General features: G+C 29.8%; 1 protein-coding gene across 3 annotated transcripts in view; it reads right to left on the bottom strand.

Moving 5' to 3' along the window:
• LOC143237379 (uncharacterized) overlaps positions 1-14,141 on the bottom strand; it is a 47,495-nt gene that overhangs the window by 13,627 nt on the left and 19,727 nt on the right. For all 3 annotated transcript variants that reach the window (XM_076476572.1, XM_076476570.1, XM_076476571.1), the window contains exons 7-13: positions 10,878-11,045; positions 10,109-10,275; positions 6,111-6,224; positions 3,534-3,702; positions 2,545-2,844; positions 1,371-1,471; positions 1,197-1,279 (exon numbers count right to left, since the gene is read on the bottom strand). In XM_076476572.1, the coding sequence (XP_076332687.1) occupies positions 1,197-1,279; positions 1,371-1,471; positions 2,545-2,844; positions 3,534-3,702; positions 6,111-6,224; positions 10,109-10,275; positions 10,878-11,045 (1,102 nt within the window). The remainder of the gene's footprint in view (positions 1-1,196; positions 1,280-1,370; positions 1,472-2,544; positions 2,845-3,533; positions 3,703-6,110; positions 6,225-10,108; positions 10,276-10,877; positions 11,046-14,141) is intronic.

Here is a 14,141-nt window from a genome sequence, read left to right as displayed (position 1 = left end):
TGTTACAAAATGGGCAGAATCTGTAGCAGTGATGAAGTGCACGACATTAGCAATGAAGTGAGGCAGTAAAGTTGCTGATTACCAAATTTGCAATAAAAAAATAAATGATGAAAAAAGTTGATTCCCAAACTCAAGCTGGCCATGGAATTGCCCACCCCTGGTCTATACTATTGCATATAAAACATTTTTTTAAAATTTTAATGCAAGTAATATTGAAGCATAACCAACACTAGATTTTTACAGTTACTGTTATTAAGTTTTGATCACACAAAAGAAACATGTTTGCTTTTATAAAATTATATATTTCTTCACGTGTACACTTCTCATAGGTCTATTGTGTGTGTGAAATGTGTCTTCCAGATACGTGGTTATAAATGTGTTACATAACAGCATAGTAAATACTCATATCACACAAGTTTTTATTGCATTACAAAAGTTAGTAAATTTTATATTTTTTACAAGCCTGGAAAACACCAATCATTTCTGATAATTAATAAAATAATCACAAGTACAGATATAAAACAAAGAGTTCATATTGCCAATCCTTAACTGAAGTAAAATGTTCATTTCTTTTTGACATTTTTCCAATCTTTCCTGTGACTGCTGACATGACGACTGGTTTTATTAAAGCAACAAAATGTGTAAGATCAAAATAAAAGTAATAACTTTAAAGGCTTTTACACTTTAATAAAATGATCTTTCATCCTAGTTTTAGGAAGATGAAGCCTTTGTACTGTTTAGATTGAAACTAATAATGTTTATGTAATATATTATATCTGCCTTTGTACTCCATAATAATTTAAGGCAAATAAAAGGATTAATAAATATACAATATTTTTGACAAAAAAAAATAATACTGATATGCAAAATGCACCTGAATTCCTCAGTATGCAATTTTAAGACATTAATGAAATTGTTTTTTGAGATTTATGTTCTACAAGTATCCACTGAATCACATGGAATTCGCTAAAGTTTTCTCTTTTTTATCTGTAAAGTGAAATCCCCCAATATTTTCCAGGCTTCAAACAAAAAATACAAAATTCACTAGCTTTTCAGTTTCCCTAAACCCATGGGAATCATTTACACACACAAGATGATAGGCAATTAGTCACATACAGTTTGAGGTACGACTTATATCAGTCTTGTACAGTTTAATTATGACTCAAACAAACAACACAATAAAAATTGGGACCAACCTTTATCATTTCTTCTGTTAACCTTTGATAGGGTTGAAAGAGATCCATCCTTTCTAGTAATATTTGGCTGCCTAGAAAAGCTCCTAAAAGAAGTATAAAAATTAGTTCTATTAACTAGTAAACAAAGTGAATAAATTTGTGAGAATGTAAAGCACATGGAAAAAAATAATTTACCTTCCTCTTTCTTTATTTTCCTTCTTGGCTGCCACTATTGTGTCAGACTCATCTAACATCTCACAGTATTTTGAAGGAATCATGAAAAAGTAACAAGTGACCTGAAACACAACAGAAAATGATATTTAGCTTCAAAATAGAGAAAATATAAAAAATATAGAATATAGAAACTTAAAATATTTTTCAGAAAATGAAATCATATTACCATAATTAAAAATCCTGAATCTGTTAAAGTATTACAAATCTGATACAAAAGAAAATAATATATTAACATATGTGCTGCATACCATTTTTGTTAATAAACATTAGAATCAATTTTTGACCCAATACCTCTATGTTGTAGAAAACATTCAAGAAAAAATATTCCTGTCATAATTGATAGCTGGAACACAAATTATTTACCATAGCAAAGTAAGCGGATGTTATATATTACAAACCAATATTTTTACTTTGTTCTGTACTTTGCACTATCAAATAGAATGAATGAAAATCCCTAGAAATATAAGTAAACTGAAAACAAACCAGAACAAATGAAAAACAAGCAAAAACATATCTTGCCAATTAACAAAACACCATAGAAATGTGTTCACTAGGTATTTATCAACAACAGATTTACTCTATTAATTATATCAATACACAGCTTGGATACACACACTTGCACAAAGTATGTACAAATGTCTCACTACATTTTCACTTTCAAGATACTACTATTTAATTATAATGAAAATAAGTATTAACAAATAATCAAAACTAGAATTGGGTATAAGATACAATCCATAATATTGATTAAAAGATACAAACAAAAGAATGTGAAATAATAGTTGTATTTGGCAAGTTATTGATAAAACACTGAAAACAGAATATAATTTAGGGAAGTTTATATTCTGTAGATTTTCCTGTAAAAAACAAAAGTTTGAATGAAATATACTTGGTTGAAACTTTGGTTAAAATTAAACTAACTACATGTTAAATGTTTTAACAATATAACTCAAATACTGTGAAAGAAGGTTTAAAAGTATCTACAGCACAAGTTTTTCACGAGTAATGTTATTAATTTACATATAGGCCACTATATGGTGATAATTTGTTGGTAAAAGACAGTGCCACGTTTACAACATTCAAAGTTACAAATCACAACTGTAGTATTCATTTTACTATCCAAGCCTATACTCACTATTTTTCTTAAAGATAACGAACTTTTAAGGTTCCCCATTACAAACACAAACTTTTGACTATTCTGTAGTAAAGCCTCACAGACATAAAGTTTCAGCCACAATGGTTGGATACTTGACAAAAAAACCTGTAGTATGCCCACATCTTCTAACACTGCAGAACAACTGGATACTAAGGATGACACAAAGTGAAGACACTGGGGACCAATACTGAAGCTCTTTTGAGAAGGCTTTCTCTCAGCAAAATGCACACACTCAGCAACAATACCAACAAGTTCATGTATTAACAGCAAAGGTTTCATCTGGTGAGATTTAAAATATTTCAGTTAACTTCTAGGAAGAAGACAAAACATAGTGATGAAAAACACTTTTAAGTAAAATTTATAAGAAAATCAAAGTCAGATTTTATTAAAACATAACTTTTCAGAAAATTTCCCATTTGTTTTTGATTATTCCTCATAAAATATGAACTTAATACCCAATATATCAAATTAAAATCAAAAGATCAAGAAAAAGGAAAAATACATTCTAGCTTTACTTCAAAATACTATTTTACTAAAGTGAAAACAAACTGATATATTCTTAGCTGAACTCCACAGTGATAATGCGCATTCTAAGCTACAGTCAAAATACAAAGGACTTAAAATTATTCAAGACCCTTCTTGCACCTGGAAAGCTAAAAGAGTGAATGTAATGTGAATACAAGAACAAACTGTAACTTAAGTAGGCTTTAATCAAAAACCAATACTTTAGTAACATATACACAAGAATGTGAGAAAAATTACATACACCTGTTTATGGATTCATGGAATTTTTTCTACTTTTATTTAATACTTATTTAAAGAAAATTGTTTGTCATCATTTCACAACTGAATTTTCTTTAATATTTATAACTAATGAGAACAATTAGCAAGAAGAATTTTTTAAGTAAGTAATTTTGCACATGTGAATTTTGGTGCATATGCTTATTAAAGAAACAAACGGACCACACCTGTCTGTCACCTTTTTCTTTACTCAACAAACTGGCAGCCAATAAGGAGAAGAGTTCCCTACAAACAGCATTCACACTTCCAACAAACTGAAGCCCACCAGACCAAATAATCTTGGCAATAAGAGGTTGCTTTTTATGAATAGTGATGTCTTTATGGGGATCAATGGACCTAGAATTCACATAAGCCAGTGAAATTTACAAGAGCCATTAAAAACAAAAAAAGTAAGTAAAAGAAAAAAAAAAGGCTAAAAATTAGCCAAAAGAAGTTGTGTAGAATACTGTCAAAACAAGAAAAAAAACTTTAAAGAAATGAACAAACAAAACAAAAGAACCAACAAAATGTAACAGGAAAAGAATAAATGAGATTTAGTGGAAAAATGTATTATGGAAACAAGACAAAGATGTTTAGTTGTCAAAAAAGTACAATATAAAGGACTTCAGTGGAATAAAATTATTGAAAGATGAAAGCTGGAAAACATGAGAAAACAGCAAATGCAAAAACGTTGTAGGAACAAAACAAAGGATCTAGTGAAAAGAAAAAAATGACAGAAACAATAAAAAGACAATGGAAGAAAACAGAGGAGCCAGTAGAAGAAACATGAAAAAAACAAGATAAAGAAACTAACAGAAAAAAAGCAGAAACAAAATAAGAATCAGTGAGAAAAAAAGAAAATACTGAAGAAAAAAGATTATGAGTAGAATGAAACTATAAAAATGAGACAGAGGAACAAGTGAATAAAACTAGAAAAACTAAAACAGAGGAACAAGTGAATAAAACTAGAAAAACTAAACAGAGGAACAAGTCCAAAAAACAGCAAAAACACAACTAGAAAAAAAACTAAAAAGAACACAAAGCTGCAAGTGGAAACATGTAGAAAAGAGACAAATGAACCTTTGGAAGATGCCCGAAGAAATAAGACACGGTAACTATTGGAAGAAAACTGCAGACAAAACAAACAAGCCTTTTGACAAAAATAAAGATCAGTGTTCCACTGCAGAAATAAAGGTATTTTTAAAAGTTCCTTTTTTCCAAAAAATATATGGAATATTGTGGTTTTGCCAACAACAATAGTCTAAATATAAGTGTGGAAATTTTTTGGACTAAATCCATTATTTTTTATGTTATGACAGAGACCATGCCATGAAGTTCTCATAATGAAGTGCAAATTATTCTCCTACATCAAAAATTCTGCAAAAATCACACACCGACATATGTATATATAGTATACATATTATGACTACAGTATAAAACATTTTGAAACAATGCTTTTGGTGAAAACACAAGTTACTTTCAGATTTATAGGGTTTTTATTTATTTTGGGCAAGTAATAGAAGAAGGAATAGGATAAAAAATGAAGATTTTTGTAAGATTTCTGTTTCACCATAAGACCTGACACTTTACAAACAAGATAAAATAATAAACAGAAAAAACTAAGAAACGAGCAGAAGAAAACCGTAAAAAAAAAAAAGATCCGAAGTGTAAGAAAACTAAAATAAAATTGCAAGACAAAAAACTTGTTTGTTTGCTTTAGAGATTGCTATAGCCACCTGCTGCTGTAAATGATTTGGAACTGCCAATCACACAAAAGACAACTAACTGGCAGAACCCTCAATTAACTCTTGGGACTTCATGCTATCACTGAATAGTGGGATTGGCCATCACATTACAACACACTCATAAATGAAAGGGTAAGCATGCTCAGTGCAAGATTTTCAATCCCATGACTCACAAACTGCAAGTTGAGCCCAACAGACTAAAGCTGGACAAGCAATGCAGATAAAGGCTATAGAATGAAAAAAAAGGAACCAATGAAAAACAAAAAAACTGTAGCTCAAAAACAAAGGAATCAACAATGAAAATATGCAGGAAAAAAACGTAAATTAACATAAAGGAACTGAAGTCATAGATTTAAAGGTTACAATTCATTTTAATACCAATACACATTATACTATATAAAGTGTCAGAACAACAATTAATACTTTTGATTTTCAAAGCAATAAACAAATGATTGTGTCTCATCACTTATTTTCAAATATAATAAAAATTGTTACATGAATTTCTTTGTTCCAAATATTTGTGCAGTCACACAAGAGTTTTTCTGACCATCCCCAGTTTGAAACTGATAGATCAGTTAACAAAGCCCACTACCAACATTTGGGCTACTCTTAACATAAAAGTGAAAATAACCATAACTCTTATAATTCACCCACAACTCCAAAGTGTAAACCATGATGTTATGATATCTGGACACAAAACTTGGACCCTCAAATTCACAGTTAGGCATATATAAACAACTTGGCAATCCTGACCCATGATATAAAAGGGGTATTAAATATTATCTGTACTCATTTCAAACTATGTAATTAAGAATCATAATCTACTGGTACCTTTAAACATAAAAAAATCACTTCCAATTATTGTTATGAGCACCACACAAAGTTAATGTAAATAAATTATACAAATAGCATATAATTTAAATTGAGATTTTCATATTTTTAGCACCACTAATTTCATTCAAATAACTGATAAATTAAAATTTAACAAATTACAATTCATACAAGGAAGAAAAAAAATACCTTTTTACATATGCATCAAAGTTTTTCCGAATGAGTTCCATCCATACAGTAAAGAGAAGACAGTTATTAAACTGTTCTATACAAGAGTCAACACTTCCATCTTGCAAAGCACAGCTTATAAAATAAATAAAAAATAATTATTTATTCTTGAAATAATTTAAATAAAAAATGTTTTTTCCACAAACATTTTAATTTATTATGCATTACAAATAATGGCTTAATGTTATCAAAATTCAAAATGGTGATGATTTGTTAGCTAATACATTTATAAATTCTTTTAAACACTCAGTTACGATGAGAAAAATGTTTCAGAATTATTAGTGAAAGGTTTTTATTTGTTTCTCTTAAATACTCATGTAAAAGACATTGATACTTAATAAACAGTGTGTTAATTCTTATGGTATAAGTTAAGCATGGAAGATAAGTTTGGATCTATTAGTTTGAATGTACAGACGAAAATAAGAACAATATACTGAAGAGTTTGTGAACTTCCCTGGCTCATATTTGCTCATGGCATAAGATAAATAACACATAACTAATTAACTAATTATCTGACAAGACTGTGCATGTGTTTCTGCTTGTAACTACCAAACCAAATAACCATTAGTAACCAAAACCTAGTATATACCCTTAGGACTCCTTACATCTTTCCCAATGTACTGAGTGAGCACTTTAGCGAGTAATCAATTAATTACTTTAAAATACAATGCTGATAAACATCTACCCTGAGCACAAAAGATTTATACCTAGAAGGAGGTACATAAAGGGGAAAAAAAAGTCAGGCAGTGTTGAGTGGAGCTTAACAATCATGGCCAATCACTGACAAAAATGTTTCTCAAGGGATTATTTTATGTAACTTTGATAGAAAAAGGGAGATTATTGAAACAGGAAAAAAGAACCATTATACAACAAACATTGTTTCTGGACAGATTGCTAAACTGTTTAGAATTTCACACATGGAGGATATCAAAAAAAAAATTTTTTTTTTAGGTTTTATATGTACAGTTGAACAACCAAAAAAATCATAACTTCACTGATACCATAGAATTCCACTAACTTTATTAACCTTAGAAACTAAGCTGCATTTAGGTTTAAAAAAATATGAAACTTCAATCAGACTAAATACACAACCTACTTTTATGAAATCTTGGTTAGAAAGAATGTAGAAGCCTTTTGTTGGTGCAAAGTAAAACAAAGTAGTGGTATAAAATGGTTAGAAACTCAAAACTCTTAACATGTTGATGGGCCCAAAGCTTATAAATATTGGTGCGAGAAAGGGATTCCTGAGGAGAAAAAGAAGTCTGAAAGACAAAGTTACTCAAATATAATACTTCAGGTTTTATGATATATCTATGAAAAGATCAAAATATGGATAAAAGTGGAAAAAAACCAAAAAACCTATACTGGTAAACATTTTTGATTGAGCCACACTTTAAAACGTAGCCAGAAGAAATGGAAAACCTCAGAGACAACAAGTCTGATTACAGAGTTCACTGAACTTCAAGATGTCTCATATGTGCACAACTCAAGAGAAAAAAACTTATAGAAGTCATCATCACTAACTCAGATAAGACACACTGGCAGATGGAAGCAAAGAGAGAGAGGCACACCCAAGATGCCATGAATTGCACAGCCAAAGAAGACATGTAAATAATTCCTTGAAAAATGTATACTCAAAATCTCAGAGTCAAATATTGAATAAGAACAAATTGAGAATTAGATTCATGAGTGATCCACCTCAGAAATGAAGTTAACTGAATGGTTAATCACTTTAGTACAAGTCAATAACTGAAGTGAAAACAGAAAGAGAATAATCCTATTGGCCATGGGGAGGGAGGTGTGTGTGTGTGTGTGTCGCAAATATTTTGTCTACACGCATGAAGATCTAATATGCTGAAGCCAGCCTGATATTAAATACAGTGAACTGATGATCATCTCCCCAATGGTGAAAATTAAAAAAAATTACTGAGAAGACTGATGGTTTGTAGCATGTAAATAAATGTCTCTGATATCACCTTTTATTATCCAAAAATCTTACAAATGAATTTTAATAACATTCTTATAGTTTCCATCTTAAAGCTTAGAATGTCCAGATAACAATAAACAGGAAAGATGTAATACAAGTCTTCAATTTCCCGATTTCTTTCTTTGGCAGTATGAAAAAACAAAAACAAACACCTTAAAAAATATGTTAAATGTCCCAACCCAAAATTTTAATACAAATTAGGTTGTACATATAAAAATGATAGTAGACGATCATGACAAAATATTCAGGAAAATTAAATTGGAGAATGTGATGAATCCAAAGGTCCCACAGATGAAGAAAGGATATTAGATGGCTCCCAAAAATACTTCAGAAAGAATATTCAGGGAAGGGAAAAAGGTAAGTGTGTAGGTCAGAAAGGTTCATCCCACTTGCTTCCATGTCATAAAACTTAAAAGGAGCAAAATGAGTAAGAAAATTTCCAAGCAGAAAACTGGTCATACCAGAAGTAGCAGCAGATAATGCAGAAGGATGGTTATGCCTAACTGGATGTCAAAAATTAGGATGATGACCTGAAGTAATGTATAAACCAGAGCCAAGATCAACTGCTGACAAGCTTTTCCCTGATTGAGAAGTAAATTCAGAAGATATACTGTTAAAAATAAAAAGGTACAAGAAAGAGGCCCTTTGGAAGTCACCATAACTATTAGGGGAAAGGTGAAACATTTAGAAAAATACCTCTATGAGCTAGTAACTCATAAAACCAAGCAAGTTATACGGTAACAAAGATCAGGTCAGTGAATGCTGTGAAAAAACAAACACGTCATGCAGTCATTTGCACCTGAGTAAAAGAAGCTAAAGAAAGGAAATAGCTAACAGCTAATAACTGAGCTGAGAGTTGTAAAATGAGTCATTAACCAAAGTTAAAAATATTGATCTAACACACATGGCAGAAGACCATGTGGGCAGTTACCTTGAAAAGAAAATCTGGAGATTATAAACTTTACAATAAAAACTGAGCAGACCAAAAAAGTGATAAATGTATGGCAAATGGGGTTTTTGGAAATTGCCTTTATTTCTAGATGCATCAACCATAAAATTGGAAGAGGGGGAAATAAAAATTATAAAAATAACAAAACACTAAACCCCTCAATGTAACAAATAGGTTCAAGATGTAATATGTTCAGTAGAAGCTTCATCTTGCTAATAAAAACTGATAATGCAGCTACAGGGCCTTTTACACACCAGAACTGCTGAAATAAAACTTCGAAATAACCAGAAGGTTTCTATTATTTTGTGTGTGTGTGTGTGTGTGTGTGTGTGTGTGTGTGTGTGTGTGTTCAGAAAGCAAAGCCACATTGGGCTATCTGCCAAGACCAGTGAGGCAAATCGAACCCCTGATTTTAGCATTGTAAATCTGTAGACTTACTTTTGTACCAGCAAGGGATGTTTCTATCATTAACAGAAGTATTAGAAATAAAATAAACTTCAAAATTCATCATGAAAAAAACTGCATAGGATGAACAATAACAATAAATCAGAATTACACTTGAAAGTAGAGCTTATTTAAGATCCCATGATGCATGCACATTTAATAATGTGGAAGGTGGAAGAGTGAAGAATTGTGTAAATGATGCATTCTTTGCAATGCAAGAAGAGTAGTCAGATTATTTGAATGTCATATTTTGCTGCCTGCATGAATGCAAATATACAGGAAAAGAACTGCATTATTTTAGAGATAAGACTTACCAATTTCAGCTTAGTAATTAATATTCTTAGTTCTTAGGTTAAGATTATCTACCTTTGTGGTTAAATTTAATATGCAAGAATTAAGCTTTTATTCAGCTACTCAGTTTTCTCTACTTTCTGATGACAAAATTCTTAATAATCACAGTTAAAGAGCATTTCTAGTAATATAAGAAAATAGTAAAGTTTCTATGTAATTTATTCTACATTACTTTTAGCCTCAGGTTAAAATTTTCCTTTAACTCCATTAGAAGTTTGAGAAACTAACCTCACAATTGCAAACAGCTGTTTCCATGGTGACTCCTCTTGATGATCTCTTAGAGAGAAAGCTTTAAAGTAATAGGAAGACATTGTGTCAGTGACAGGAGGATGGAGAAAGAGCAGTTCTGACAACATCTGATATGCTAAAATTGCAATCTTTCTTTCTGTGGTTACCTATTTATAAAGAGATTATTTTAAAATCCAACATACAAATGTTTTATATGCTTATGCATTTACAAGTGTTTTTGTTTGAACACCTGAAGTTATGATGAATTTTTTATGAACTAATAAAAGATTCTTTATTTCTCTAGGAACAAACTCATACAAGGATATGCAGATGCCTCATAAATCTAATGTGTTAACCCTTATTACACCACTTGTTGTGATCAAAAGTTCATATTAACTATATAAAAATGCCTTACATAAACAAAAGAAAGTCAAATCTAATGGCTTAGAAGACAGCAAGTAAATAATCCAAAAACCACAACAATGATTTCCTTTGTAAGCAATCTGTCTTTCTGAAAGCATTATCTTTCACAAAATGTACATAACACTTAATAAGATTACTTCATACACATGTACACTCAGTTACATGTGCATAAACTCTTCACCTGCTGCACTTTTTGTTATATAGTTTAATAATATACACTGTTTTATACCACAAGTTCCCATATTTAAATAGTCACAGTAAACAAGTATATTTTCCATCCTGAAAATTAAGGGACCTATCAGATAGCAATAAAACAAGTTTTATACCATATACAACTAGAAATTACCTGCAAGATATACAAAATCATGCTAATGCTCTGCAGCTGTGGATACTTCTTTTCTGATACAACAGACTTCATAAAATTCAAAGCTTTCATAAACTCATTTTCCTCAACACAAGATTCAAATATAGCAGTATAGTGTCCTGATAATTCACTACAAGAGGACCTTGAGACCTAAAATATTTTAAGAAAATGTTTTAAAGACCATTATTATATCAACACAAACCTATCAGTAACCTTAATATTGCTAAGTAGTCACCAAAAATTAAATTCAATAATCCCTCAATTATGAGAAAATAAACACAAGAGTAAGATCAAGCAATTATGAGGAAAAAATTATCTTAACTATTTTGGGTAGTTTATAGAACTAGTTGCTTAACTTGATTTATCAATTACTAATTGTTTAACCAAAATTACCAATAAAATGATTAATATTGCAAAAATCAACTGGTCACATTTTCTTTCAAATTACTCCAGCTATTCACATAATTAAAAGAGTGGAATTATAATTTTTCATTATTATTTTACTTAATTCATGTTTGTTAAGCTTAACTTATTAAACATCACAATAACAATGAATTAAATTGAACAAACTTGAATTAATCAAAAATTATAATGCAAATAATTCTATTACAGGATAGATGAAATAAATGTCAAAAGTAACAACCAGTAACAATAATTATAATTAATTATTTTCTTAATCACAATTTTAACATGTTGGCTCCAAAGCCTATTTTGTTGATAGTTTTCAGGGTCCCCCTAGTCATTTTACTTTTTTTTTTTTTATTTGAGGAAGAGTGTATATGTAGTCATTGTGTCCCAGTCAACAAGTTGTCATTAAAAAGAAATCAGAGCAAGACTCACTGGTGGGTTGTGTGGGAGCCAATATGTTACTTACTGGATAATTGGAATAACTGAACATAGTAATTTCAAATTGATTGAACAAGTTAACTATCCAACTTTATATATAACAATATAAAATCAGTATTTTTATACACCTCCAACAATAAAGAATTATGATTTGAGATTTAGAAACAACACAGTGTAAAAGGACATTTAATTATTTATCAATAAATGGAAATGCTAATTTTTTTTTTTTTTTTTTTTTTATATATACAAGTCATGACTAGTGATTAAGTTGCACAAACTTGAATTAATAATAATAATAATGACAAATCATAGTGGTAATATTTCAATTACTTGACTAGTTAGAATAACTGTAAATATAAGGTTCAGTTTTATATTATTTGAAGAATACAAACTATTGGTGTTTGAAAACAAAATTGTTAGGCATACTACAGTATTTTTTTTTAAAAGAGCATTATTTGACTGACTTTCTGTGGAAGTTTATCATTATTTGAGTTTGGCCTCAGGTTTAAGTTGGAAAGCTACTTGTGAATCCGACAATGACAAAGGACGAAGCGTTGTTTGCTCCTCTACATAAAACATTTTCTCAACCCAAAAGAGCCGTTTCTACACATATATTTTTCTTTACAAGTGGGTTTTCTCAACATCACTGAAAAGCTACTTGTAATTTTGCAACCTCATTAACCCTACGAATACAGGCTGGGTTGCATCCACCCAGCTTGTAACCATGAGAATAATTATACTATAATTTTATATAATGTAAGAATATCTTTACAAAATTTTGTAAATTATTAGTAAATATCACAAGGCTTTTAAAACTACATATCAATGTTTTTTTTGTAAAGATGTTTTCAGAATGTTAACTATCCAACATGCAAAGTAATTTTGATTTTAAGATTAAAAATACTTTTCTTTATTTGAAAATTGTTAACTTTCATTTGCATAATTTTTATGTCCTTCTAAATAATCAAATGTGTGTTTGAAATAAATATGTAATTTGTTTATTTATTTCTTATTTGTTTATTTATCACTGTTGTCTTTATATAATGTTGGCCAATTTGGCCAATCTCATAACAATAATAAAAGTTGTGAAATAAATCTAAATAACTTTGGTTTTGTTCCAGAATAACTACAATTGTAACAGGAATTCAAAAATGATTATTCTAAATAAATTAAATCTCATAATAGTATACTTCTATTAATATTTGTTTTATTGACTTATGAACTTGTGACTGACTAAAAATACCACAATGCAATTAAAAAATTATGTAGAGCATATGTAACTATGTTACTTTATTATGAACAGCATAACATACAAGTTGCTGGTATATATACTCCATGAAGATTATTTCTCTTTCATTACCTTATCTAATTGTTATGTTTTACATTTAATTACTTTTATAACAATAAATAGTGAAAACAAATGAAAAATAAAAACCTCATAACTAAATATCAAACATTTTTATTTCCAGAACAGCTTTGTATTTATCTGTTACTTTCTTTATTGTAAGATATTTGATTTACCATGTCATAGGTAAATAATCAAAATATAATGAAAATAAAGATTTCAAATGTAAAACAAGATGTGTGGTTTTGTTAGTATTAATCACAAAATTACAAAGTACTTATGGTCAGAGCTTACACTTTTCACCTTTTCACACTTTTCAAAAGTTATTGCAAGCAGTTAGCTTAGAAACTAAATGAAAAAAGTTGTACTGCCTTTTCATTATGGACAATGAAGTTCCAAAGCAAATCTCTTGAGAATTTCTGATAATCTTTTTAACCCTAATTCCTATGTTTATTCTACTGTTGGTGGCTAAAGTAGAAACCTGTCAGATATAAAGCAATGGAATCACTGTTCTGTTACCACACTGAGTAATTCAACACCATTAATATCAAATAAGCTTTTGCAAAACAATTCTCAGAACTTTCCCTGCCTTGAAAACATAGAGGAGTATGATTTATCAACTTGTTGAAAGTATAATGATTACAATGAGAATTATCTAAAGTATTATAAAATGCCTATGCTATGCATTTGCAGAAAATCTGGGCTAATTCAACAAACTTGGTGGGTATCTGAATATCGGCCAATAATTGGATGTTTCCTACAGACTATATTCGAATCCCAGCTCTGAAAACACAGTGAGGTATAATTTATTGGCATATCTACATCGCACAGTAGTTGAAATAAGAATTCTCTAAAGTACTATATAAAAGTGAGAGAAAATATTTTCGATATGCCTCTGTACAAAGTTGTAACCACTCTAATAAACTTGGTGGGTTGGGATTTAGTGGCAATATAAGTGTGAAAGTGCTTATGAATATCCTGTTTCATATTTTACCCTGCTTACACAGTAACCAATAAATGTGTAGTTTCCAACATTTTGTAAGGTACAATGAGGT

The sequence above is a fragment of the Tachypleus tridentatus genome, chromosome 13 (assembly GCF_004210375.1).
Source record: "Tachypleus tridentatus isolate NWPU-2018 chromosome 13, ASM421037v1, whole genome shotgun sequence".
NCBI lineage: Eukaryota > Metazoa > Arthropoda > Merostomata > Xiphosura > Limulidae > Tachypleus > Tachypleus tridentatus.
Note: the sequence above shows the minus strand (reverse complement) of the source record. Positions and strands in the feature narration are given on the sequence as shown.